Source organism: Papaver somniferum, chromosome 6, assembly GCF_003573695.1.
Source record: "Papaver somniferum cultivar HN1 chromosome 6, ASM357369v1, whole genome shotgun sequence".
Taxonomy (NCBI): domain Eukaryota; kingdom Viridiplantae; phylum Streptophyta; class Magnoliopsida; order Ranunculales; family Papaveraceae; genus Papaver; species Papaver somniferum.
The window spans coordinates 18,847,360-18,871,516 of record NC_039363.1 but is presented as its reverse complement, the minus strand read 5'-3'; the positions used below and the strand labels follow the sequence as shown (position 1 = coordinate 18,871,516).

General features: G+C 37.2%; 3 protein-coding genes and 1 pseudogene across 3 annotated transcripts; 1 reads left to right on the top strand and 3 right to left on the bottom strand.

The window, feature by feature from the left end:
* The first annotated feature begins 1,416 nt into the window (after window positions 1-1,416).
* On the top strand, window positions 1,417-3,403 carry LOC113287117 (ethylene-responsive transcription factor ABR1-like). Its single transcript, XM_026535794.1, has 2 exons — window positions 1,417-2,145; window positions 2,322-3,403. The coding sequence occupies exons 1-2, from the start codon at window positions 1,479-1,481 to the stop codon at window positions 3,125-3,127; spliced, it is 1,473 nt and encodes a 490-aa protein (XP_026391579.1). The 5' UTR covers window positions 1,417-1,478; the 3' UTR covers window positions 3,128-3,403.
* Window positions 3,404-4,718: 1,315 nt separating this feature from the next.
* On the bottom strand, window positions 4,719-8,132 carry LOC113290594. Its single transcript, XM_026540184.1, has 3 exons — window positions 7,443-8,132; window positions 4,956-5,816; window positions 4,719-4,868 (listed from the first exon to the last, which is right to left on the bottom strand). The coding sequence occupies exons 1-3, from the start codon at window positions 8,130-8,132 to the stop codon at window positions 4,719-4,721; spliced, it is 1,701 nt and encodes a 566-aa protein (XP_026395969.1).
* Window positions 8,133-9,010: 878 nt separating this feature from the next.
* LOC113290593 (uncharacterized mitochondrial protein AtMg00810-like) lies at window positions 9,011-9,544 on the bottom strand. Its single transcript, XM_026540182.1, has one exon. It carries the CDS (start codon window positions 9,542-9,544, stop codon window positions 9,011-9,013), a length of 534 nt encoding a protein of 177 aa, XP_026395967.1.
* Window positions 9,545-15,243: 5,699 nt separating this feature from the next.
* Window positions 15,244-21,013, bottom strand: LOC113290592 (annotated as a pseudogene).
* Window positions 21,014-24,157: the final 3,144 nt, after the last annotated feature.

Genomic DNA, 24,157 nt, shown 5'->3' with positions numbered 1-24,157 from the left:
TTTGTTCCCATCAAATCCTAATCATAAAATTAAAAACTAAAATCAAAATCATAAAACTAAAATCATAAAATTTAAAAACTAAAATCAAAATCAAAAAATTAAAAACTAAAATCAAAATCAAATTTATTTCCATCTCCACTTCAACTGATTCTTCTTCTTTTCTTCTCAACCCAATCCTATAAACTAGGTTTTAGTAACATAAATTGCTTAAAAATTGAAATTTTTGAAATCAAATTTTTCTTGGTTTATCAGAATCGATTAACGTTAATGTATATGTGATCCGATTGCAAATAGAAACGGTTTATGTTCATGCCCACAAAGACCGATTGTCCTTGATATGTTTTATGGTTCGAGAAATTTGAACCAGAATCGGGTTACATTAGCACTTATAAAAACCGATTGTTGATGTATAATGTTAGAATCGGATTTTATATGTGTGTCGAGTAAACCGATTGTTGTTCTCAATTTTTCAGTATTTTTTTTGTTAGAATCGGATTACATGAGCATTCTTATAAACCGATTCCTGTTCTGCAATGTCAGGAATCGGTTTTTACATATGTATCGTGTAAACCGATTCAGGTTAACGCATTTTTTTTCCAGTTAATACTCGATCATAAAATGAGTATGAAATCATACTCGATTTCATTTCGTTAACTCGGGTATATAATGTATTTTAATTTTATTTGATGTTTAACAACACATAATTCACAGATAAAAAAGAGAAAATTTACCCACAATCGGTTTACGTTCATGCCAATATAAACCGATTATAGATAATCGGTTGATTTTCCTGTCCATATAAACCGATTTTGGGTAGAAGCTAGTTTCAAAAAATCTCTGTATGTTTTTGAGGTTACAATCGGTATATGTTTTCAAAAACATATACCGATTCTGAGTTGGTATTCTTCAAAAAATTTCAAAATTTCAATTTTTTTCATGTTCAGATGATTAATTAACACAAGTTAATTTCACATCTAACACTATACTTTACCACTAATCACCCGAATTAACACTAATTAATCAGGAATAAATTAGCCATTAAAAAAATAGTTGGTTAAGGGGTTTCTATGAATTACTTCTTAATGACCCTACTTTGTCACGTAGCTATAGGGCCCGATTAGTGGCATAGGCCCCCGATTTAGCGGGGAAATTTATCTCCTTTCCTAAGGATTTAAATTGCAAAAAGAAAAAAAAAAAAAAAAAAAAAAATGGAGTATTAAGATAAATGAGAAAAAGTATAATAATAGGTTTCATCACTTGGCATTAACATATGCTAGCCAAGGGCCACAAAGGTAATGTGTATGTCCTTGTGTAATAAACTGTTGTGTTGGCGGCGCAGCACGTTTTTAATTAAATATTTTTAGTATAAATAAGAGTTCGATTGTTTTCCAAGTTTTATAATTTAGACAACTCAAAACGAGAGAACTAACACACAGAACATATCAAGCAGCAAGAAAGAACCTTGTTATTTCATCTGCATGCTAAAAGTGGCGAATTCATCAAGGAAACCTAGTGATACTAGCAGTGAGTATGTTGGTTATAACACAAACATGCAACAACAAGCTGGTGGTGGAACAAACGATCAAGGTAGAATAAGAAGAGTTGGATCAAATCAAAGACAACAGCAGCAGCAACAGCAACAAGAGCAAGATCAACAAGAACAGCAACAGCATCAGCAAGATTACGTGACAGAGTCAGCGGGTATGACGATGTTTTCTGAGAATTATAGTAATACAAGAGAGATGTCAGCTATGGTATCAGCTTTAACGCAAGTAGTTTCAGGAACAACTGGTGATCATCATCATTGGCTTAATAACTATGGTTCACCAACATCTGATTTAAGTGCTCATCTTATAAGCTCTACATCAAATAATAACAATACTAATACTGTTTCTGTTTCATCACCATCTTCTTCTTCATATTCTTCTAATACTTCTTGGGGTGGTAATACTAATACTACTCCAACTCATGGTGGACTAAAAAGAGAAAGAGAAGATGATCACCATCAGATTAATATTAATATCAGCGCTGGTCATAGAGGCGGCAACGGTGGCGGTGATGGTGGGATGATAAGATCAAATTTTAGAGGTGGTTTCATTGCTGACTTCAAATCTTCACCAGGAGAATCATCCTCGGGCAAATCAGGTACTTCGAATCATTCATTTTGAATTATGCACAAACTGAATTCACAAGCTCAAAAAATGTGAATAGTATATTATTTTATCTAAATTTTTTGCACATCTCAAAATTTTGTACAACAACAAACAGTGATTATCAATTGAATGATTTGTACTTATTGGGGCTTAATTAATTATGTTTAGGATCACCAGATGGTCCAAGCAATACTACATCAACAAACATTGTAACTAGTACTGATCAGACAACAACAACATCATCAAGTACACCAAGAGTAAAAGATCAGCAACAAAACAATCCAGAAGAAGTAGTAGTTGAGAGAAGAAGAAGATACAGAGGAGTAAGACAAAGGCCATGGGGGAAATGGGCGGCTGAAATAAGAGATCCACATAAAGCAGCTAGAGTATGGCTAGGTACATTTGATACAGCTGAATCAGCTGCTAGAGCATATGATGAAGCTGCTCTTAGATTTAGAGGTAATAGAGCTAAACTTAATTTCCCCGAAAATGTTTCATTAAGACCAACAATTTCTGTATCTCCAACAACTCATTTCTCTTCAGTTTCTGATTCTCAATCAACCCTTTCTCCAGTTGTTCAAAATCAATCATCTACTTCTTCTACTTTTATACAATCTCCATTGGGTTTACACCATTTACAGAGTAGTAGCTCTAATATTAACAGAGATTTTATTCAATATACACAATTACTTCAGAATTCTGAGAACAACCCTTTCTTTCAAATTCAACAGTTACAACAAAACCCATATGAAAAAATGTTATATCCTTCTCAATCATCATTTCCTTTTCAATCTTCTTCTACTTCAAGTTCTATTCCTTACTCCGTTTTTCAAACAAATAATCAACATTCGGGTTATTTCAGGCCACCTGAAAATAGTAATCAGGGTGGTGGTGGAAATGGGTCAGATTACCCGACTTATTCCTGGATGAATTCTAGTCATTATGCTCCACCACCACCACCGCCTCCTAGTTAAATTGGCTGGATTTTTTTTTTCTGTTGTTGAGTTTTTATTATATTGTTCTGACCTGATATAAGCCGACATTTACGGGATAAACGTTTGGTGGTTCCATTCGTAGAAGTGTCTGGTTTTTATCGTTCTTTTACTTGGTTTTGTAATCTTTTTTTTGTTCTGAATTATTTTTTCTTCTAATACATCTGATAAAGATGAGGAAAAGAGAAACAGATAAGATTAGGTTTTGTATTTTTTTTGTTATTACATATGATCAAAGTAGTAAAGGTTTTTTGAGTATGGGTTTGTGTATTTTTTTATTACATGGTTGAAGAATTCGTGACCATCTCCACCTCACACACTAATCCGTAAATAAAGATTTATATAAGAAGAAAAGAAGTTCTTAGTCATATAACAAGAGCATCATGAACATCTAAGCACAAACAATTTTAATTTTCAGATGTTTAATGGTACATTCCAATATAATTTCGTGCACATTCTTTAAAAGATGTTAGTTATGAAAATTTCATTCGGAGTTGTCAATTCTTCATGGCACGATAATGGAAATCTATTAAAATTGGAACAAAATCTTAAAATTATTACATGAGTTATCAAATTTCAAGAAATTACTGAAATCATAGAATGAGGTAATTAAGATAAATATATTCTTACTTATTGGATAACCTTTCCATGTTAAGTAAGGGATGAGATCAAAATGTCAATTCTAGATGAAGGAGTTTACCAAAGAGCTGATAAAAGGACAAACTAATCACGGTCTTAAAATGCAAAATCAAAGAGTATAATTCCTTATGATTAATTAATGCAGGTAAACCAAAATTTTAAGGTAACTTGAGATGGCATTTTACGCCATTCCTCTTTCACACTTGAATATAGGACAATAATCTGATGACAACGTGGCAAATATATCGCCTTTTTCGTATGACTTAGAAATGAAGTTAATCCGATTTGTCGCAGCCACGTGGGTTTGAATGAGTCCAAAAGGTAAGAGAAGGTGCTGAGAAAGAGTAGGTCACCGTCACACATTTACGTGGGTCCCAAACGCATCACGTCAACATGGTCAGTCGCATCAGCATAGAAAACGTTTTATGCATACACTTGCCGTGCTAAATGAATGGGGGGTTTTTGGGAACGAATCGATTCTTTTTTCTTGATAGACCAGCCTCAGCTCAGTACAGTTGGGCGCACTATTGGCGAAAGGGGTTGAATATACACACGGGTGCTACTTTTCTTGCAGGATTTACTTTTCGGGACGGCATTGAATAGAAATTGCCAATGCAAAATTTTGAGAACATGTTACATGATTATGAGAATTCCCACAAAAGTTTTTCACCATTGAAATTATACTAAGCACAAAAGAACATGGTATTTTGATTAGTCTAGATTGGCTGGAAATGAAACAAAACATATTTTTAACAACAAAATGTTAATAAAACGTTTATTTCATTACTAGAACATGAAATGCTAACAGCAGAAAATAATTGGTAATTTGCCAAAATTGACTACAAAAAAGGAAAATAAAATAAGAAAAGATGGCAAAAACAGAAGAAACTAGAGTATCAAAATATGCAACTGAATGCTGGAAGAAAATGAATATTTAGGAACTGATATATGTTTGGGCTGCACAGGTATCAAACAGCTCTTTGGAGACCAAACACATTTCCTCTAAATACAACTTCTCTTGGACTTTTATTGATCTCAATAAGACTTCTAGAACTGGTGATAAACAATCCATCTTGTTATTTTCCTGCACATACAAAATTAACAATGGTAAAAATAAAATCGTTGTGATACTACAATATTAATCATGACTAATTTAATTTCATATTCTTACCTGAATTGAACCCATGAATTCAAGTACACCAATTTGTGCTCGCAGAAACTTGATATACTTATAAGCAGCATGAAACATTTCAGCGGTATTCATTTTGCTTCCACCAGGAATCAACTTCCCAAGCTGTTGAGTTTTCTCGCTTATTTTCCTTCTCCTCTCTCTAGCCGCGACACTCTGGGACGATAAATACCCACTCTTCGATTTCTTTGCATTAGTACTGCTCATCCCATTATAGTCACCACAAGAATAATTCTGTCCCGCATTACTGGTAGTACTAGGTGTTACTGAAGGCAACAAGAAAGATTGTTTTGGAAATTGATGATCATAATGAGAACAACTTGGGTAATTGAAGTTACTCGAGGAATTTGGATAGTACATAGCACCATTGTTGACGAATGAAATACTATTTTCTGCATGAAACGTAGTAGTTGTAGTAGTGGTGCTAGAAAGATGTTGGTTTGAGATTCTTTGGCGTTTAGGGTAATGGTAAGTAGAAGCAGGAGCAGTGGTGTTGTTGAACTCATAATCTTCAAAACCAGAGTTCATGAATCCATCGTTTGGCGCAACTGACGAGTGCGTAGAGAACATTGTAGGTTCATCACCGTAATAATCATTTGTCGACGAGTAGGAGAAGTAAGGCAGAAGATTGGCATCTGTTGTTGTAGAAGTGGTAGTGCTGGAGTAGAAGTAATCTTCTTCTTCTTGTTCAAAGAACATAATATTATCAGTGGTAATTCCCGTAATGCAACTACTATTACTACTAGTATTACTCATGAAAGATGTGTTCATCAATGGAGATGAATTAGCACTCATCATGAGATTGTTGCTGCTGCTGTTGTTGTTCATCTTCACAATCTTTTGCTAACAAAAACAAAAGCAAAACGTGTTAAGACAAGTATATTGCATTTGGATAGTGTTATGCTATAGAAACCGCCATTAGTGAATAACTGATTATAACTAACCCTAATCTACTGATATCATAGAGATCTGCATCAACCATTTGAGGTCATGTATCTAACGGTTATTATCTATCCAGGTGTTCCCAAGTCAGTTGAGAGTTTGCAGACAAATCGGAGACACGATTGGCACGAATAACTGCTTGCTCCCGAAGGGAAAGTGAGTGTCTATGATGCATTAAAACGTATCATGGGGTTTGTGTCTACTGCCGTGGGACTCGCATAAGATCATGTATCTACGGCCAGAGTTCGTAGTGTTGTTAATTTTTTTCTGGCTGATTGGCTCAGATGCAACTGTGATAGAAACTTTGATGCAATGCAATGTAATGTAGTTTTCCAATAATGGAGGTGCTTATGTGCCCACTACGCTAGTAATGGACTAATGGAGAAAACGTGAAAGAAACCTCAACCTCGAAAAGTCCTCGGAGTCGGGGAGGACCGACGATTACATCGAAAGATAGGCCCATTTTCTTGTCAAACATTGATGTGGCCCACTAAAACCTACAACTTACCGGCTTAACCCCATCAAAGGCATTTTAGTTTGCCGCCTTGTACTACTTTACTTGCCGTGGTAGATTTCACCAACTATTGCACTTTGCACCAAAGCTGCAAAACTCTACTCGAATGGTTCCATACAGCACACGAGGAAACACTTCAATCTTAACAACCAGTTGCCATCTTCCCACTCAAAATGCTTAAAATTGTAGATCATTAAGATTAGCTTTCACTAATAATCTCTGAATGAAAACAAGATTACATAAAGCGAAGTAGCAGAATCACCATTAAAAAAAAGGTCTAGTCCATATTCATGCCATCTATTATGGGATCAATTAAGCAGAATAGATAGAGCAAATGGTGCCAGCCTGCTAGGATTCCATTGATACAGAGCCAATTTCAATAGACTTATTGAATGTTCCAGTTGGAACAGGGTTTTTGGTTGAATATCTTCCACAGATAACTAGTGGAGATGGAGTTCTTATTTATACTTAATGTTGTTACAATGATAAGATTCAAAGACAATATAATAGCTAACAAAATAGAACGAGTTACACGCCTTTACAACTGTGTTGTTAGCTAGTCTTGTGGAGGACTGACTTAGCTTCCTAGTCTTATGGATCACTTGCAACTGTATGCTTAACACCTCCCCTCAAGTTGTTCGTGAGCTGTCGAATGTGTAACTTGGATCGTAATAGATGGAACCGTGGCTCAGATAGACCCTTGGTAAAGATATCGGCCAACTGATCCTTTGAGCTGATGAAACGCACTTGCAGCTGTTGCCTTGAAACCCTCTCCCGCACAAAGTGGTAGTCAATTTCTATATGCTTGGTGCGAGCATGGAAAACTGGATTAGGCGTAAGGTATGTCGCCCCTAGGTTGTCACACCACAGAAAGGGTGTTGATATGTTGAAGCCAAGATCTTGAAGCAGATTACACTTAATCTCATGTACATGGTAAACATTATTTAAGGAAAAATATCTTTATTTTTTTGTAAAAGAACTATTACCAATATGAAAAATATTCAATGTATTACCATTACCACTTGCACTTGTTCAGTGCCATCATACTCATGAGGAATAGTTAAATTTCTCATATCTGCTGTCAAATGATGTGTAGCTCCGGTATCTGTAACCCATTGATTGTCAAGTTGTCCTTCTGGTAGAGCTATGTAAGCAACTAGTTGTCTCTGCTGATTGTTATTGGGTTTCTCATATCGAAACCAACACCTATCTGCAAGATGATTTATTTTCTTGCAAATCTGGCACTTTGGTCCTGTCTCATTCCGTGGTTGCTGCTGATTATTGCGCTGGAAGGAATTGTTGTTTCCTCTTCTGAATGACCGATTTCTGTTTTGCTGGTACTGTGAACCTTGACCAATAAACCTTCTTTGGTCTTGCATGTTACCAGAGGCTGCTGTGGAAGTCATCGCTACATTGGCTAACGATGGCTGCAACAAGGCTAGATGTTGCTCTAGCCTCATACCAAAGGTTAAAAGATGAGAGTAAAAGGTACCTATGTCCATACCCTCGACTGTAGTGAGTGCAGTTACAATCGGATCATAACTTTGATTTAAGCCATTGCAGATGGCTTGCTTCTTTTCATCAGCTGATACTGTGTATCCTGATTCTGCTAATTGAGCAAACAAAGCTTTAACATTAGTCAAATAAGATTTCAGGGTCTTATTACCTTTGGTTAGGCTGTGAAGCTGCTTCTTTAGGTTCATCTGATGAACAAAGGTTTGGGTGCATACTCCGACTCCAATTTATCCCAGATTTTTTTAGCTGTGTCAAGTCTTGCTACCGTGCTAAAGACTTCAGGTGTTAAGGTTGAATTCAACTATCAGTGAATCCTGAGATTCATACGCAGTAAAAGCTGGATTTATTGCTTCACTATCTGGAAGTGTTCTTGCTGGTTTTTCTTTTGATCCATCTATGAAACTGTGAGATCATGAACTTTAAAGATAGGTTTAAGCTGAGCCTTCCAGAGCAAATGATTTGTCTTTGTATGCTTCAAGGTTACTAAATGGTGAATTTGTACTTGGCGGAGGGTGTTTGTAGTATCTGCCATTTTTGATGGATCAGATTTGTGTTTTTTTTGTGTGTTTTGTTTTTGATTTGCGGAAGGTGGCTTGGATCAAAAGCTGTACCAAGTTGGAACAGGGTTTTTGGTTGAATATCTTCCACAGATAACTAGTGGAGATGGAGTTCTTATTTATACTTAATGTTGTTACAAAGATAAGATTTCAAAGACGATATAATAGCTAACAAAATAGAACGAGTTACACGTCTTTACAACTGTGTTGTTAGCTAGTCTTATGGAGGACTAACTTAGCTTCCTAGTCTTGTGGATCACTTGCAACTGTAGGCTCAACACCTCCCCTCAAGTTGTACGTGAGCTGTCGAATGTGCAACTTGGATCGTAATAGATGGAACCGTGGTGCAGATAGACCCTTGGTAAAGATATCGGCCAACTGATCCTTTGAGCTGATGAAGCGCACTTGCAGCTGTTGCCTTGAAACCCTCTCCCGCACAAAGTGGTAGTCAATTTCTATATGCTTGGTGCGAGCATGGAAAACTGGATTAGGCGTAAGGTATGTCGCCCCTAGGTTGTCACACCATAAAAGGGTGTTGATATGTTGAAGCCAAGTTCTTGAAGCAAGGACTGAATCCAGATAATCTCAGAAGTTTCAATCGCCACACCTCGATATTCAGCCTCCGTACTCGACTTAGATACTGTCTTCTGCTTCCTAGAGCTCCATGAAATCAGATTCCCACGAAAATAAATACAATAGCCACTCGTCGAACGACAATCATCCAGACTGCCAGCCCAGTCAGCATCTGAATACGCATGGAGAGAGTAATTACGAGAGGCACCCAGATGAAGAACATAGCCCACTGTTGTTTTTAGATACCTGATAATCATCTTGACAAGCTCCCAATGTTCAATAAAAGGGTCATGCGCATATTGACAGACCTTGTTGACAAAAATGGATATATCAGGTCTAGTGAGATATAAGTATTGTAAAACACCTACAACACTGTGATATAATGCAGGATCTTTGAATCTTTCAGTACCATCTTTTCGAATTTTCTCATTTGCAGCAAGGGGAGTGGATACAGGCTTCACATCATCCATTTTAGTACGATCCAAAAGATCAGTTACATATTTTCGCTAAGTGAGAACAAGTCCATTGTCATGCCTGATAACCTCAACGCCCAAGAACAAGGATAAATCTCCTATTTCCTTTAATGCAAACTCCGTACCAAGAGACTCTATGAGCTGTTGAATATTTGCAGCATTAGAACCCGTGACAATTATGTCATCTACATATATCAGGACATATGTGATAGAGTCTTGAGTTTTTAAGATAAAAAAAGAGCTATCAGATATATAACCTGTGAATCCAAGCTTAACCAGATAATTACTTAACCTTGAAAACCAAGCACGCGGAGCCTGTTTGAGGCCATACAATGATTTATGCAGCTTACAAACATGGTGTGGATAGTTAGGATCAACATACCCAGCAGGATGCTTCATGTACACCTCCTCCTCCAAGTTTCCATGCAAGAATGCATTTTCAACCTCTAATTACTTTAATGGCCAATTGTTCATGAAAGCAATAGATAACACAAGACGAATAGTACACGGCTAAACTTCTCACCATAATCAACTCCTTCTTGATGATTGAAGCCTTTAGCAACCAAGCGTGCTTTGTGTTGATTTATGCTGCCATCTGGATTTTTTTTTGACACGGAAGACCCATTTTGAACCTACGAAATTCATTCCTTCCTCATATTGCACCAATGAGTATGTATCATTTCGAATAAGTGCATTAATCTGGACATATATAGCCTTTCTCCATTTGGGATTTTTGCAGGCCATAGAGAAGAAGGTTGGTTCCATAAAATCTGACTCTAAGAGTGGATGCTTTATGGATGTTAAACACAATTTCTAGATGGGTTTTGTAATACCATATTTTGCACGAGTCCTCATACGATGAACTACAACTGCTGGTTGAACCGGTTGCTCAGTAGAAAGACTTGCTGATGATGCTGCAGTATTAGATGATTCAGATGCAATGACTGAATCATGTTCTGGTGCAACTAACATTGGTGCAGCAGACTCATTGAGATATGAAGAATCTGGAGTATACGACACATCTGGTGATGGTATATTATCTCTTTGATTCTGCCTTGGAGGAATTAGACGAGCAGTTTCCTGATGTACTTGTGAGTTACAGTATAAAAATGGAGATGAAAGCAAAACACTAGTACTTGAAGGTACAGTACCTGGACATGGCAATGGAGCCTGTTGCTGCTGAGAAGACTGAAATGGGAATGACTTTTCTTCAAACCGTACATGGCGCGATATATATAGCCTGTTGGTTTATCCGTGCAAATACGTGTAACCCTTGTGTGCATTACTGTATCCTATGAAGACACATGGAAGAGATCTAGGTTCAAGCTTATTTGCATTATATGGCCTTAGGCAGGGATAGGCTAGACAACCAAAAACTCGTAAGAAAGAGTAATCTGGAGATTTCTGGAAAAGAAGTTCTAGTGAAGTTTTTGATTCTGTGTTGGATTTCAGTAGCCTGTTGATCAAATAACAGGCTGTTGCAAAAGCATCAACCCAAAAGAAGCGTGGCATATTAGCATGAAATAAAAGAACTAAACCAGACTCGGTTACATGGCGAATTCTACGTTCTGCCAGGAAATCTTGAGGTGATGTGTGTGGACATGAGAATCTATGTTGTATACCTGTTTCACTGAGATAAGATGTGAACTTCTTATTCTCTAAGGCATTATCTGACTGAAAAACTTTGATTTTATGATCTGTTAGATTCTCAACTTGTTTGTGAAATAGAATGAAAGTTTTTAGAGCATCTGACCTTTGAACAAGCGGAAATACCCAAGTATAATGCGAAAAGACATCCATTATCAAAAGGTAATAACGAAAACCAGATCTCGATAAATGTGGTGAGACCCAAATATCAGAGAAAACCAGGCTCAGTGGCTTGTCATAAACAGTAGTACTAAGAGAGAAAGACAACTTCTTGCTCTTACTGATGTGGCAAGAGTGACAATAATCAAAGTTTTTATTTGCAACAGGAAGGGAAAATTGACGACAGATTCTAGAGACTGTACGCAACATGGGATGGCCTAATCGTTGGTGCCAAAGTGGTAAACTAGAAGCAACATGGTCCTGTGGCTTTATTGGATGATCTAGCACATCAACTCCATCAAAAAGGTACAATCCATTCCTTTCAAGTCCTCTCAGCAGTGGAAGCCCCGTGTCCTTGTCCTTCACAACAAAAAAAGAAGTGTGAAATTCGAAGAATACTGCATGTCTTTACAGAATTGAGACACTGACAGCAGGTTACACTTAATCTCATGTACATGGTAAACATTATTTAAGGAAAAATTTCTTGAATTTTTTGTAAAAGAACTATTACCAATATGAGAAATATTCAATGCATTACCATTACCACTTGCACTTGTTCAGTGCCATCATACTCATGAGGCATAGTTAAATTTCTCATATCTGCTGTCAAATGATGTGTAGCTCCGGTATCTGTAACCCATTGATTGTCAAGTTGTCCTCCTGGTAGAGCTATGTAAGCAGCTGGTTGTCTCTGCTGATTGTTATTGGGTTTCTCATATCGAAACCAAAACCTATCTGCAAGATGATTTATTTTCTTGCAAATCTGGCACTTTGGTCCTATCTCATTCTGTGGTTGCTGCTGATTATTGCGCTGGAAGGAATTGTTGTTGCCTCTCCTGAAGGACTGATTTGTGTTTTGCTGGTACTGTGAACCTTGACCAATAAACCTTCTTTGGTCTTGCCTATTACCAGAGGCTGTTGTGGAAGTCATCGCTACATCGGCTAATGGTGGCTGCAACAAGGCTAGATGTTTCACTAGCCTCATATCAAAGGTTAAAAGATGAGAGTAAAAGGTACCTATGTCCATACCCTCGATTGTAGTGAGTGCAGTTACAATCGGATCATAGCTTTGATTTAAGCCATTACAGATGGCTTGGTTCTTTTCATCAGCTGATACTGTGTATCCTGATTCTGCTAATTGAGCAAACAAATCTTTAACATCAGTCAAATAAGATTTCAGGGTCTTATTACCTTTGGTTAGGCTGTGAAGCTGCTTCTTTAGGTTCATCTGATGAACAAAGGTTTGGGTGCATACTCCGACTCCAATTTATCCCAGATTTCTTTAGCTATGTCAAGTCTTGCTACCGTGCTCAAGACTTCAGGTGTTCAGGTTGAATTCAACCATCCAACTATCAGTGAATCATGAGATTCATACGCAGTAAAAGCTGGATTTATTGCTTCACTATCTGGAAGTGTTCTTGCTGGTTTTTTGTTTTGATCCATATATGAAACCTGTGAGATCATGACCTTTAAGGATAGGTTTAAACTGAGCCTTCCAGAGCAAATGATCTGTCTTTGTATGCTTCAAGGTTACTAGATGGTGAATTTGTACTTGGCGGAGGGTGTTTGTAGTATCTGCCATTTTTGATGGATCAGATTTGTGTTGTTTTTTTTGTGTTTTGTTTTTGATTTGCGGAAGGTGGCTTGGATCAAAAGCTGATACCAAGTTGGAACAGAGTTTTTGGTTGAATATCTTCCACAGATAACTAGTGGAGATGGAGTTCTTATTTATACTTAATGTTGTTACAAAGATAAGATTTCAAAGACGATATAATAGCTAATAAAATAGAACGAGTTACACGCCTTTACAACTGTGTTGTTAGCTAGTCTTGTGGAGGACTGACTTAGCTTCCTAGTCTTGTGGATCACTTGCAACTGTATGCTTAACAGTTCCCATCAGCAGGAAAGGCAGGAAGCCAACATTGCCAACAAGCACAAACACAAGAAACCAGAAAATGATAGAGACAGATCAGGAATCCTATCCAGATCTTTACCAGGCCATGGTGCACAGGACAGCCATATCTAGCTATAAGGTGCCCGCACAAAAACGTACCATTCTCAGTATTGCAGAAAAAGCTAAATTTACAAAGCTTCGGCAGATGATAGTGCATCCGAAAAAATACTCAGTACTCAGGTAATTCTTATTCGTGTCTTTTGTAATATCGAACTCTAAATATTATAATTCGACTGCATAGTTGGTACATCACTTGATCGCTAAATTTAAACTTCTTTATTTTCTTATGCTTGATTAATAAGAAGATTACATTTATTCAGATTCATCTACCACTACCCCAAATTTTGGTCCGCTTTCCGAACTTTACTCTGTAGCTTAACAATGGAATTTTGGTAGGTTCGGCTAGAATGATACTATGTTCGCCTAGCGGAACTTTTTACGTATAGTTTGTTGGACTTCAGTTAAACCAATACCAATTCAGTTGACACCATAAGGACCATATTCTTTACCAATCAAAGAAAAAAAAGATGTTGTTACCGAAAGGATTTAAAACGAACATAAAAGTGTAATACAAACCATACTACGAAATTCCTTAACTGAACTAAGAGAACATAATCATCAAAGTATACTGCAAACCAAACATAAGAAACGCATAACTAAAGTGTTCACTAAAATAATAACTTCAAAAGTGATTTGTGTTTCAAACATTCAGTCACGAAGACCAATACGACGAACTCTTTTACCGCACCGCTGAACACGAGCTCGTTCTTGGACCTTCTTGTCACTTTGGGTCTCAACTCCGGTTGAGACAAAAGGATAACTCCGCTTAGCCACATTACTGGTAATAGTAGTACTTGTAGTTGCTGTTACTGAAAGGCGATAATCATAACGTGAATAGCTCCGGTAATTGTTGTTATGCGAGGAGGAGTTACGATAGTATGTAGTACCACTATTGACGAATGAAAAACTATCCTTGGCATGAAAAGTAGTAGTACTAGTAGTGCCAGAACGATGTTGGCTAGAGATTTTTTGACGTTCAGGGTAATGGTAAGTACAAGTAGGAGTGGAGGACATATTCGGTTCATCCCCATGATAATCATTTGTCGACGAGTAAGAGAAGTAAGGCACAAGATTAGTGTTGCTTTTGTTGTTGACGTTTGTTGTAGTAGTACTACCTTCTTCTTCAACGAACACAGTGTTGTTCTGCAATGGAGATGAGTTAGCACTCATCATGAGACTGCCGGTCCTGCTGTTGTTCATCTTCAGAATTTTTTTGCTAACAAAAGACAAGTTTTGAGATAGTATATAGCATTTGGATAGTGTAATGCTAGAAACTGTCATTCGTGAATAACTGATTATAACCAACCCCATTACTTAATGTTCTAATCTCCTGATATCATTGAGATGTGCATCAACTCATGTATCTAACGGTTCTTATTTAGCCTCGTGTTCTCAAAACAGTTGAATCTTTTCCGACAACCCGGAGACACGATTAGCACGAAATATAGTTTTCAGTTAATGGAGGTGGTTTGGGAGGTTCTTACCTAGTAGTGGAGAACGTGAACGACTTTTTCCTACTTATTGCTAGAAATGGTGTAAAGTCTACTACGGTAAAGACTTAAACGAGTAAGACTGTAATTTCTGGCAATTCTTGGTTATGCTGCTGAGCAGTAAAATTTAGTTAGAGCAAATAATGCCAAAAAAGCAAACATTGCCAACTAGCTAGAACATAAAACAAGAAATGATGGAGACAGATCAGGAACCCTATCCAGATCTCCTCCATGCGATAGTCCAGGGTGCAGGGCCAAGATGCCGGCACAAAAATGTATCATTCACCAGCACACGCAGAGACAGCTAAATCTGCAACTCAAGGCTCTTTTGGCGTCTGTTTCCTAATTTTGAACTCAAAATCAATTCCTAAATTGAAAAACTTCCTTTATTTTTTACCATATATAATTGATTATACGATAGGAACATTACATTATTCTTCCATTTATTTAGACTCTTCTACTAGTTCAATACTTGATGTACCCAACATGAGAAGTATTGACATCCTTGATAAGAGTCCCAAGTACAGGCACAGTGAAACACTTGGACGACTCCTCCCTGTAAAAGAATCCAACACATTTGCAGTCCTTGCTACACTTATCCCGACAGTCAGTCACCTTTATTGGTCCTTCTCCATCATTATATGGACTCGTAAAATGCTGCACACCGGCAATCTTGTAATATTTCGCAGCGGCAACACCAGTCTTACAGGAGGGTGCTGGAGGAGGTTTGCAGCTCTCGCTCCAGCCTAACAAACCCTTGGGACTTGGGCAAGCAATACACATCCTCTTGTCACAGAAACCAAATCAACCACATTTTGATGGTAGCCCACATTCTCTAACATCGTCTCCGAAGAATTCATAGGTTCGATCCCATTTCAAGTAAGATGTGTTCCTGAAGTAAGTATAAACTCTAATGTTTCCATCCGATTCTAACCGAAAGAACGAAATGGTTGCGTTATAATTGACTTTCTTAAGAATAATCCCTCTTGAATTACCTACTGGTCTTGATTGAAGTAAATGTCTGGTTGGGGTGTTTGGTTGTTGTTGCTCACCGAAAGCCAGTGTTAATTCATAAGCGAAAATACTTTGCTCTTCAGGGACTGCATCAAATGATACATTCAGAAGACCATCACCTTGCCAACCTCCATATTGTAGAGACTTGCCTGATGAAGTTTTTAGATACATCGTGAACCCTTTCTTGTCAATCACACCACTGTAAGGACCATCTCGACCGTTTTTATTCGACGTACGACTCACGAGCTGTTTTCTTCCACCGTTGAGCTTAAGAGACATACCTACTAAAAAGGTATCAACCGGATAATCAAAACTCTGCCAAACAAACCTCCCATTCTTATCAAGAAGCACTAAATTCCCATTTGGCAGCAGGGAAACATCCACAACACCTTTGTTGGCCGTGTTGGTTTGCCAAGCTATACGACCACCAACATCAGCTAAGACTAAATTACCATTCCGGCCGAAAGTTAGAGTAGCATTTTCGCGAACAGGGTCGTTGCGATTAGCATCCCATACCCAACGCATTAGATCTTCATCGTTAGCAAAACCACCTTTGATTGCTAAAACATCCGCATTAGGAGTAGTATTGTAGAAACATAGAGTGAAGGGGCGTACAGAATGTTGGATTAACTTCAACATAGAAGTCACTAACAAGCTGGTTAGGACAAGATTAGGAAATTGATGTAATCCTAAGGGAATTAGAAGTCATCTAGTTCTAAGAAAAGGGAAGGCATGTAATAAGGTAATAGGACTAGGAAAAGGAATTCATAGTTCTATATATATATGATCACCAAAGTTGTGGTTGATCATATGAGCAAGATTAGAGCTTGTGTTTAGTTTTGAGAGATTTTCTAAACATCAATAAAGAGAGTTGTCTTTATATAAGCTAAGTTTCATCTTGCAGTTGCTATTAATTGGTATCACAGCTTGTTTCTGACCCATGGAAAACGAAACCACCATTGTGGGTGTAAAACAGTTCACGCCACCATCAATACAAGTTCCAATCCTCAACGCCACAAAATACACACTATGGGCCATGAGAATGAAGGTACTGATGAAAATATACAAAGTTTGGGAAACAATTGATCCTGGTACATTGGACCCAGACAAAAACAATGTTGCCATTGGATTACTCTTTCAAGTAATACTAGAATGTCTTGTTCTACAAGTTGGTGAACAAGAAACTTCAAAGAAAATTTGGGATGCAATAAAGGCACGTAATCTCGGAGCTGATCGAGTTAAAGAAGCCCGTCTGCAAACCTTAATGTCTGAATTTGAAAGAGTGAAGATGAAAGACACTGATACTATTGATAGCTTTGCAGAAAAGCTATCAGAGATAGCCTCAAAATCTGCGTCACTTGGACAATCCATTGATGAAGATAAACTGGTAAAGAAGTTTCTCAATAGTTTACCAAGATCCAAGTATATTCATATCATAGCTTCTCTCGAACAAGTCTTAGATTTAAAGAAGACTAGCTATGAAGATATAATTGGAAGATTGAAAGCATATGAAGAAAGAATCCTTGATGAAGAAAACAATGGAGAAACTCAAGGAAAACTCTTGTACACAAACTCTTACCAACAAAACTCTGCGACAAGAGGAAGAGGTCGTGGAAGAGGTGGTAGAGGAAACAGAGGCCGAGGAAGGGGAGGAAGGTTTAACTCACAAGATAGAACAACAAGTCAGAATGATCAAAACCAAGGAAAAGAAAAGAAGGATAGATCAAACATTATTTGTTACAGATGTGATAAACCAGGACACTTCTCCTCTGTATGCCCTGAAAGAATACAAAAGATGGAAGAAACAAACAAGAATGAAACAAGGGAAGCAGATACAACTCTTTTCATGCACGAAGTTGTATTCTTAAACGAAGGGAAACTAATACCAAAGAACTACGAATCAAAGGACGGAGAAGAAGGAATCTGGTATTTAGATAATGGAGCCAGCAATCACATGACTGGTAAGAGACACTACTTTTCTGAACTCAATGAGAAAATCAAAGGACAAGTGAAGTTTGGGGATGGATCTTCTGCAGAAATTGAAGGGAAAAGATCAATTCTATTTCAGAGCAAGACCGGAGAACAGAAGCTTGTCACAAACATCTACTTCATCCCAAACTTACAAAGCAACATTCTAAGTTTAGGACAAGATACAGAAGTTGGATGTGATGTTAGAATGCGACAAGATTATCTAACAGTTCATGACCCAAGTGGAAGACTTTTAGTTAGAGTCTCACGCTCACAGAATAGACTCTACAAGATAAGTCTCATGATTGGAAAGGCCATTGTGTCTGAATATGAGACTGGAAGATCAGACATGGAAGTGGCACGCAAGGTTAGGACACATAAGTTTCAGAACCTTAAAAACTATGTCTCAGAACAAGATGGTTTTAGGGATACCACAACAAAACGGAGTGGTGGAGAGGAGAAACATGACTCTAATGGAGATGACAAGAAGTTCTTTAAAGGCTATGCAGGTACCTAATTATCTATGGGGAGAAGCTGTACGACACTCCACATACCTAATAAACATGATACCAACAAAAGCTCTGAAAGACATGACTCCATATGAAAGCTTGTGAAAGAGAAAACCAAACATAAATCATTTAAGAGTGTTTGGTTGCAAAGCATACGCAAAAGTTGATTCTGCAACTCTTAAGAAACTGGATGATCAATCTCAGACTCTTGTGAATCTAGGAATTGAGCCTGGATCCAAAGCTTACAGATTATTCAATCCAACAACGAAAAGAGTGATAGTGAGTCGAGATGTGGTATTCGATGAAAAAGCAAACTGGAACTGGAAAGAAACTAATGATGGACCAAGTAGGGATCCAGGAATGTTTCACATGAGATGGGGTCAAGTAATTGATGAAGGCGAAGGACCCATAATCATCAATACCAATGGAAACAATGATGTTAATCAAGAAGAAGAAGAGAATAATGAAAACACTGAAAATAACGAAGAAGAAGAAGAAGAAGAGATCGATGAAATAACTCAACCCATTCCACTGCGAAAATCAACAAGACAGATACAAAAGACGCAATATCTGGAGGATTATGTTCTTCAAGCTGCAGAAGAATGTGAGATAATGCTACTTTCTGTTACTGATGAACCAAGGAATTTTCAGGAAGCAAAGGTCTCGACTAAATGGACACAAGCATTAGAGAAAAAATTATTTCAATCAACAGAAACAAGACTTGGTTTCTAGTTGATAAGCCAGGTGGGGTAAAAGTGATTGGTCTTAAGTGGATCTTCAAAATAAAACGGAATGCTGATGGTACTGTCAACAAATATAAGGCAATACTTGTAGCTAAGGGATACGTTCAAGAATCAGGCATAGACTTTGATGAAGTTTTCGCACCAGTTGCTAGACTAGAGACAATTCGTCTCTTAATAGCAGAAGCAGCATCAAACTCATGGGAAATTCACCACTTAGACGTTAAGACAACATTCTTACATGGTGAATTGCGAGAAGATGTTATGTTGAATAACCAGAAGGTTTTGAAGTAAAAGGACAAGAGCATAAGGTTTATAAGTTATCAAAAGCTCTATATGGTCTAAGACAAGCTCCTCGAGCCTGGAATACAAAGTTAGATCAAATCTTAAGAGAAATCAGATTTGTTAAGTGCTCTAAAGAAACATCAGTATACAGAAGAGAAGAAAAGGGAACACTTCTTGTGATTGCAGTCTATGTAGATGATCTATTTTTGACTGGAAACTCCCTTAAGGTGATCAATGAGTTCAAAAGAGAAATGTCATCAAAGTTTGAGATGTCAGACCTCGGAAAACTCACTTATTACCTTGGCATAGAAGTCCATCAAGGAGTAGATGGGATTCAGATTAAACAAAAAGCTTATGCAAGGAAAATTCTGAAAGAAGCAGGACTTGAAACTTGTAATCCAACTAAGATACCAATGGAGTTTGGACTTAAAGTTTCAAAGGCTCAAGAAGAAACAGAGATTGATTCAACGAGTTATAGAAGAAATGTTGGATGCCTTAGATACTTGTTACACACAAGACCAGACTTGGCTTTCTCTGTGGGAGTAGCAAGCCGTTATATGCAGAGTCCACGCAAGTCTCATGGTGATGTAATAAAGCAGATATTGAGATATCTAAGAGGAACAATCAGCTGTGGATTGAAGTATAGTCGAGGAGGATCAAAAGGAATTGTTGGGTATAGTGACATCAGTCATAATATTGACCAAGATGATGGAAAAGGTACAACTAGTCATATATTTTATCTAGGAGAAGCACCTATTACATGGTGTTCACAGAAGCAAGACACTGTAGCCCTCTCATCCTGTGAAGCTGAGTTTATGGCTGCAACAGAAGCAGCTAAACAATCAATATGGCTTCAAGAACTGTTGGGTGAAATCAAAGGAAAAGAACCTGAAAAAGTTCTCATCAAAATTGATAATAAGTCTGCAATTGCACTCACTAAAAATCCAGTGTATCATGGGAAGACGAAACACATTCACAAAAGGTATCATTTCATACGAGAATGTATCGAGAAGGAGATCATCAACGTTGAACACATACCAGGAACTGAGCAGAAAGCAGACATATTGACAAAGGCATTAGCTCGGATCAAGTTTTAAGAAATGAGACAACTGATTGGAGTACAAGATATGTCACGGGTAAGGTTGAAGCTTAACGGGGAGAATGTTGGATTAACTTCAACATAGAAGTCACTAACAAGCTGGTTAGGACAAGATTAGGAAATTGATGTAATCCTAAGGGAATTAGAAGTCATCTAGTTCTAAGAAAAGGGAAGACATGTAATAAGGTAATAGGACTAGGAAAAGGAATTCATAGTTCTATATATATATGATCACCAAAGTTGTGGTCGATCATATGAACAAGATTAGAGCTTGTGTTTAGTTTTGAGAGATTTTCTAAACATCAATAAAGAGAGTTGTCTTTATATAAGCTAAGTTTCATCTTGCAGTTGCCATTACAGAAAGTTGAGTTGAACCGGAACCAGATACGATACGATAATCTGCATCGTAATCAACTATATAACCTTCAAATGACCGTTCGTTTATGTATTTAAAAGTTTTTTTTTTCGGAACTTGAGATTGGATTTGGACAGTGAAGGAAAGGAGAATAGTGAAAACTAGAAAGGGATGGATAGGAGCCATGAGATTTTCAGAATGGTTCAAAGATTTGTGTACGAATTATCCATTAGTGAGATTTCCTATTTATAGATTTGTAAGGGCAATGACAACGTACGAGACGTGATTCATTTTAGCAAGTACTACCGACATGGGCATTTCTGGAAATCAAACATTTTAAAGTAGAAGCACAAGCCGCCGCACGGCACAAGTGATATAGACTTCCAATAATTGACTAATGGCAGCTGTCTTTGAAATGTTGATCAATTTCTGCTTGTTCTCGAAGTATGACCCAAACTGAATTTAAAATAGTTATATGGGTTTTGGAGGAAAATAAATTATCACTAATCTCATTTTCCTTTTGGATTTGGCGAGTAGGATTTTGTGCACATTATCCGACGAGTATTCTACTGTTTAATCTTGGGAGTTATAGAGAGCATGGGATCTTCTAGATCATGAAATCAAGGTTCGGATGGCAGGAAGAATTCTCAAGTTTGCTCCATATTAAATCAAGGTCCATTAGTTTGCATCTCTTGGATAAGATACTTAGTGTTTGATTTGTTTTCTCAACGATCCCAAAAGCGAAAGGAAAGTCAATAAGAACTAAAGTTTGGGTCATACTCGGTGTGCATCAAAATTGATGGCAATCTCATCCATGTAGATTTTTCGACAACGCACACTCTGGAGCATGACACCACTGGTCCAGAAAAACAGTGTCTTAAATTTCTAATTGCTAATCTGTCTATTAGATCCGATCGCATATCCATTAAGAAATGATACATCTATCAGACAGCATTATTTTCCATGGCAAATGGAGCGAATTGACTGTGTCCGTCTGACAATAAAATTTTACTGTCGTTAAAAGTACCGGCGGCTCTCAGTTTAGGTCTGTCTCACACCCATGATAATGATGCTGTCTAGTACAGTATTTCTCAGGACCCATTAGAAAGGCCTCTGCAGCTGAAAAATTATAGGGTCACCGGAAACATCCCATTTTTCCAACAGTCTTCGGCGCTCTCTTCTTCACATGTGAGGAAACGGTGAGGAAGTCCTCGGTGGAAATTAACTAGCCTGGAACCCTGCGCAAATACCTAGGTTCCGCAAACTTTATAGAGCGAAGCTTTCCACCGAAAAAGTTCCCTAAGACAAATCGTGTGGCACATTTTTAATGGTTCGAGCGTTGGGATGGGTGCCTGTAAAGTGGGGCCAGGGGCTTTGTTTGTATCGGTGAGCACTTCGGGAAATTTGCGAAGTGAGTCTAGAGTTATTCAACTTTATATGTTAGTCCCACTTCAAAAGATAGTTTAAATTTCAATAGTTCTCGATAGATGGTCCAGTTAAACTAGTTAGAAATGGGGCTGTCTATCCCTATTCGATAGCCATTTCCGGTATTCTGAAATCCTATAAGATTTTTCCCGACATAACGGCTATCGGATATCGGAAATGGAAGATTATCGGAAATTATTGAGTTATCGTAACGGAACAAGTTAAGCCAGATTTCGTTTTAGCAATCAGATATAAGCCTATTAATCTGTTATAGCTATAATCATTCCTATCCATATCTTCTTTTTTCTCTTCGACACAAACTAAGAAAGAAAAAAACTTGCGTCTCTTTCTCTCCAAACTCCAATCATAGCTTATTCTTTTTCCTCCTCTAATTCTTCTTTGACTCTCCTCATCTCTTCTCTTCTTCAGTCTACTCTCTGTCACTAAATCAGTGAACCGAATATTAGAAAATTAGGGTTTCTGTAATTCTGTTCAATTTAGGGTGCCTGAATATATGTGATTAGAAAACTAGAGTTTTTTTTTAGCGTCCAATTTTTAGTTCAATTTTGATTTTGAAACTTACTTTTCAATTTAGGTTTTCAAAAATTAGGATTTTCAGATTGATTTGTGAAATTAATCATGTCACAAAGTCAAAGAGCATCCAATCATGTTAGTACCTTAAAAAATTCATCAAGTTCAGTGGCCTCACACTTACAAGAACAAGAAGCAAGTGTTCAAGATTCAGAAATTAACTCAATTTTTTTTAATCGTCCCATAAAAGAAGGATAAAAAGTGGAAGATCCACTTGTAGTTCTAGCAAAGAAGAAACTACGTACAACAAGGTCAGATGTATATAATGAATTTGAAAGAATCATTATTACAAATATTGGATCAGATGGGAAGAAGGTGGGTAAAATTATAGGTAAATGCAATCACTGTAGGAAGAGAACTGAAGCAACAAGTGCACAAGGAACCAGCCGCTTGAGATCCCATCTAAATATCAGCAAAAAGAAGCCAAAGAATCAGCATGGAGAAATAAAGATAACTACTATCAAGACAGGTATAACATACAACTAAGTTAGCTAATTGGAAGTATGATCCTAATGCTACCAGATTACTTATTGCTAAGATGATTGCTAAGCATGTTTATCCAATAAATATGGTTGAGCATCTATATTTTAGAAAGTTTGTCAGTCTCTTAACTCTTTTGCCAAGTGTAGGAATAAGAATAGAACTATAGATAACATTATGAAATTGTATGTTGAGTTCAAAGTTTAATTGCAAGAATACTTTGATTAAAGGAGTCTAACAACTGATATGTCGACTTGTAAACATATATAAGATGGTTATTGTTGTGTAACATGTCATTACATAAATGATGAATGTAAACTGATTAAGAAAACATTAGCATACATTTTAGTGACATCACTATATATATACTGGAGAAGTTCTGGTAGATTTTGTGAAAGCAGTAGCTCTAGATTGGAATATAGATATTAAGCTTTTGGCTTTATCTACTGAAAATGTTACGACCAATGATGTTATGATGTAAAATCTGAAGACTTGGCTTGATAATAAGGATTGTCTAGTTCTTAAGGGGCTTTGCTTCAAATGAGGTGTAGCAATCATATACTACATTTAGTTATATTGTGTAGGATGAAAGTAGTTATTTCTTTTAGAGAAAGTGTTAGAAAGTGTGTGAAATAGGTCAAGTCTTCACAAGCTAGAAAAGAAAAGTTTGAAAATATTTTGGTACAAGTTAATTTTTCTGCGAGGTCTGGGTATGTCAGTTTAGATGTGGACATCATATGGAAATCCACCTTTAAGATGCTTAAGGATGCAATTAATTTGCGACAAGGATTTGTCGTGTTAGATGATTTGTATTCTGATTACACTATACTACCA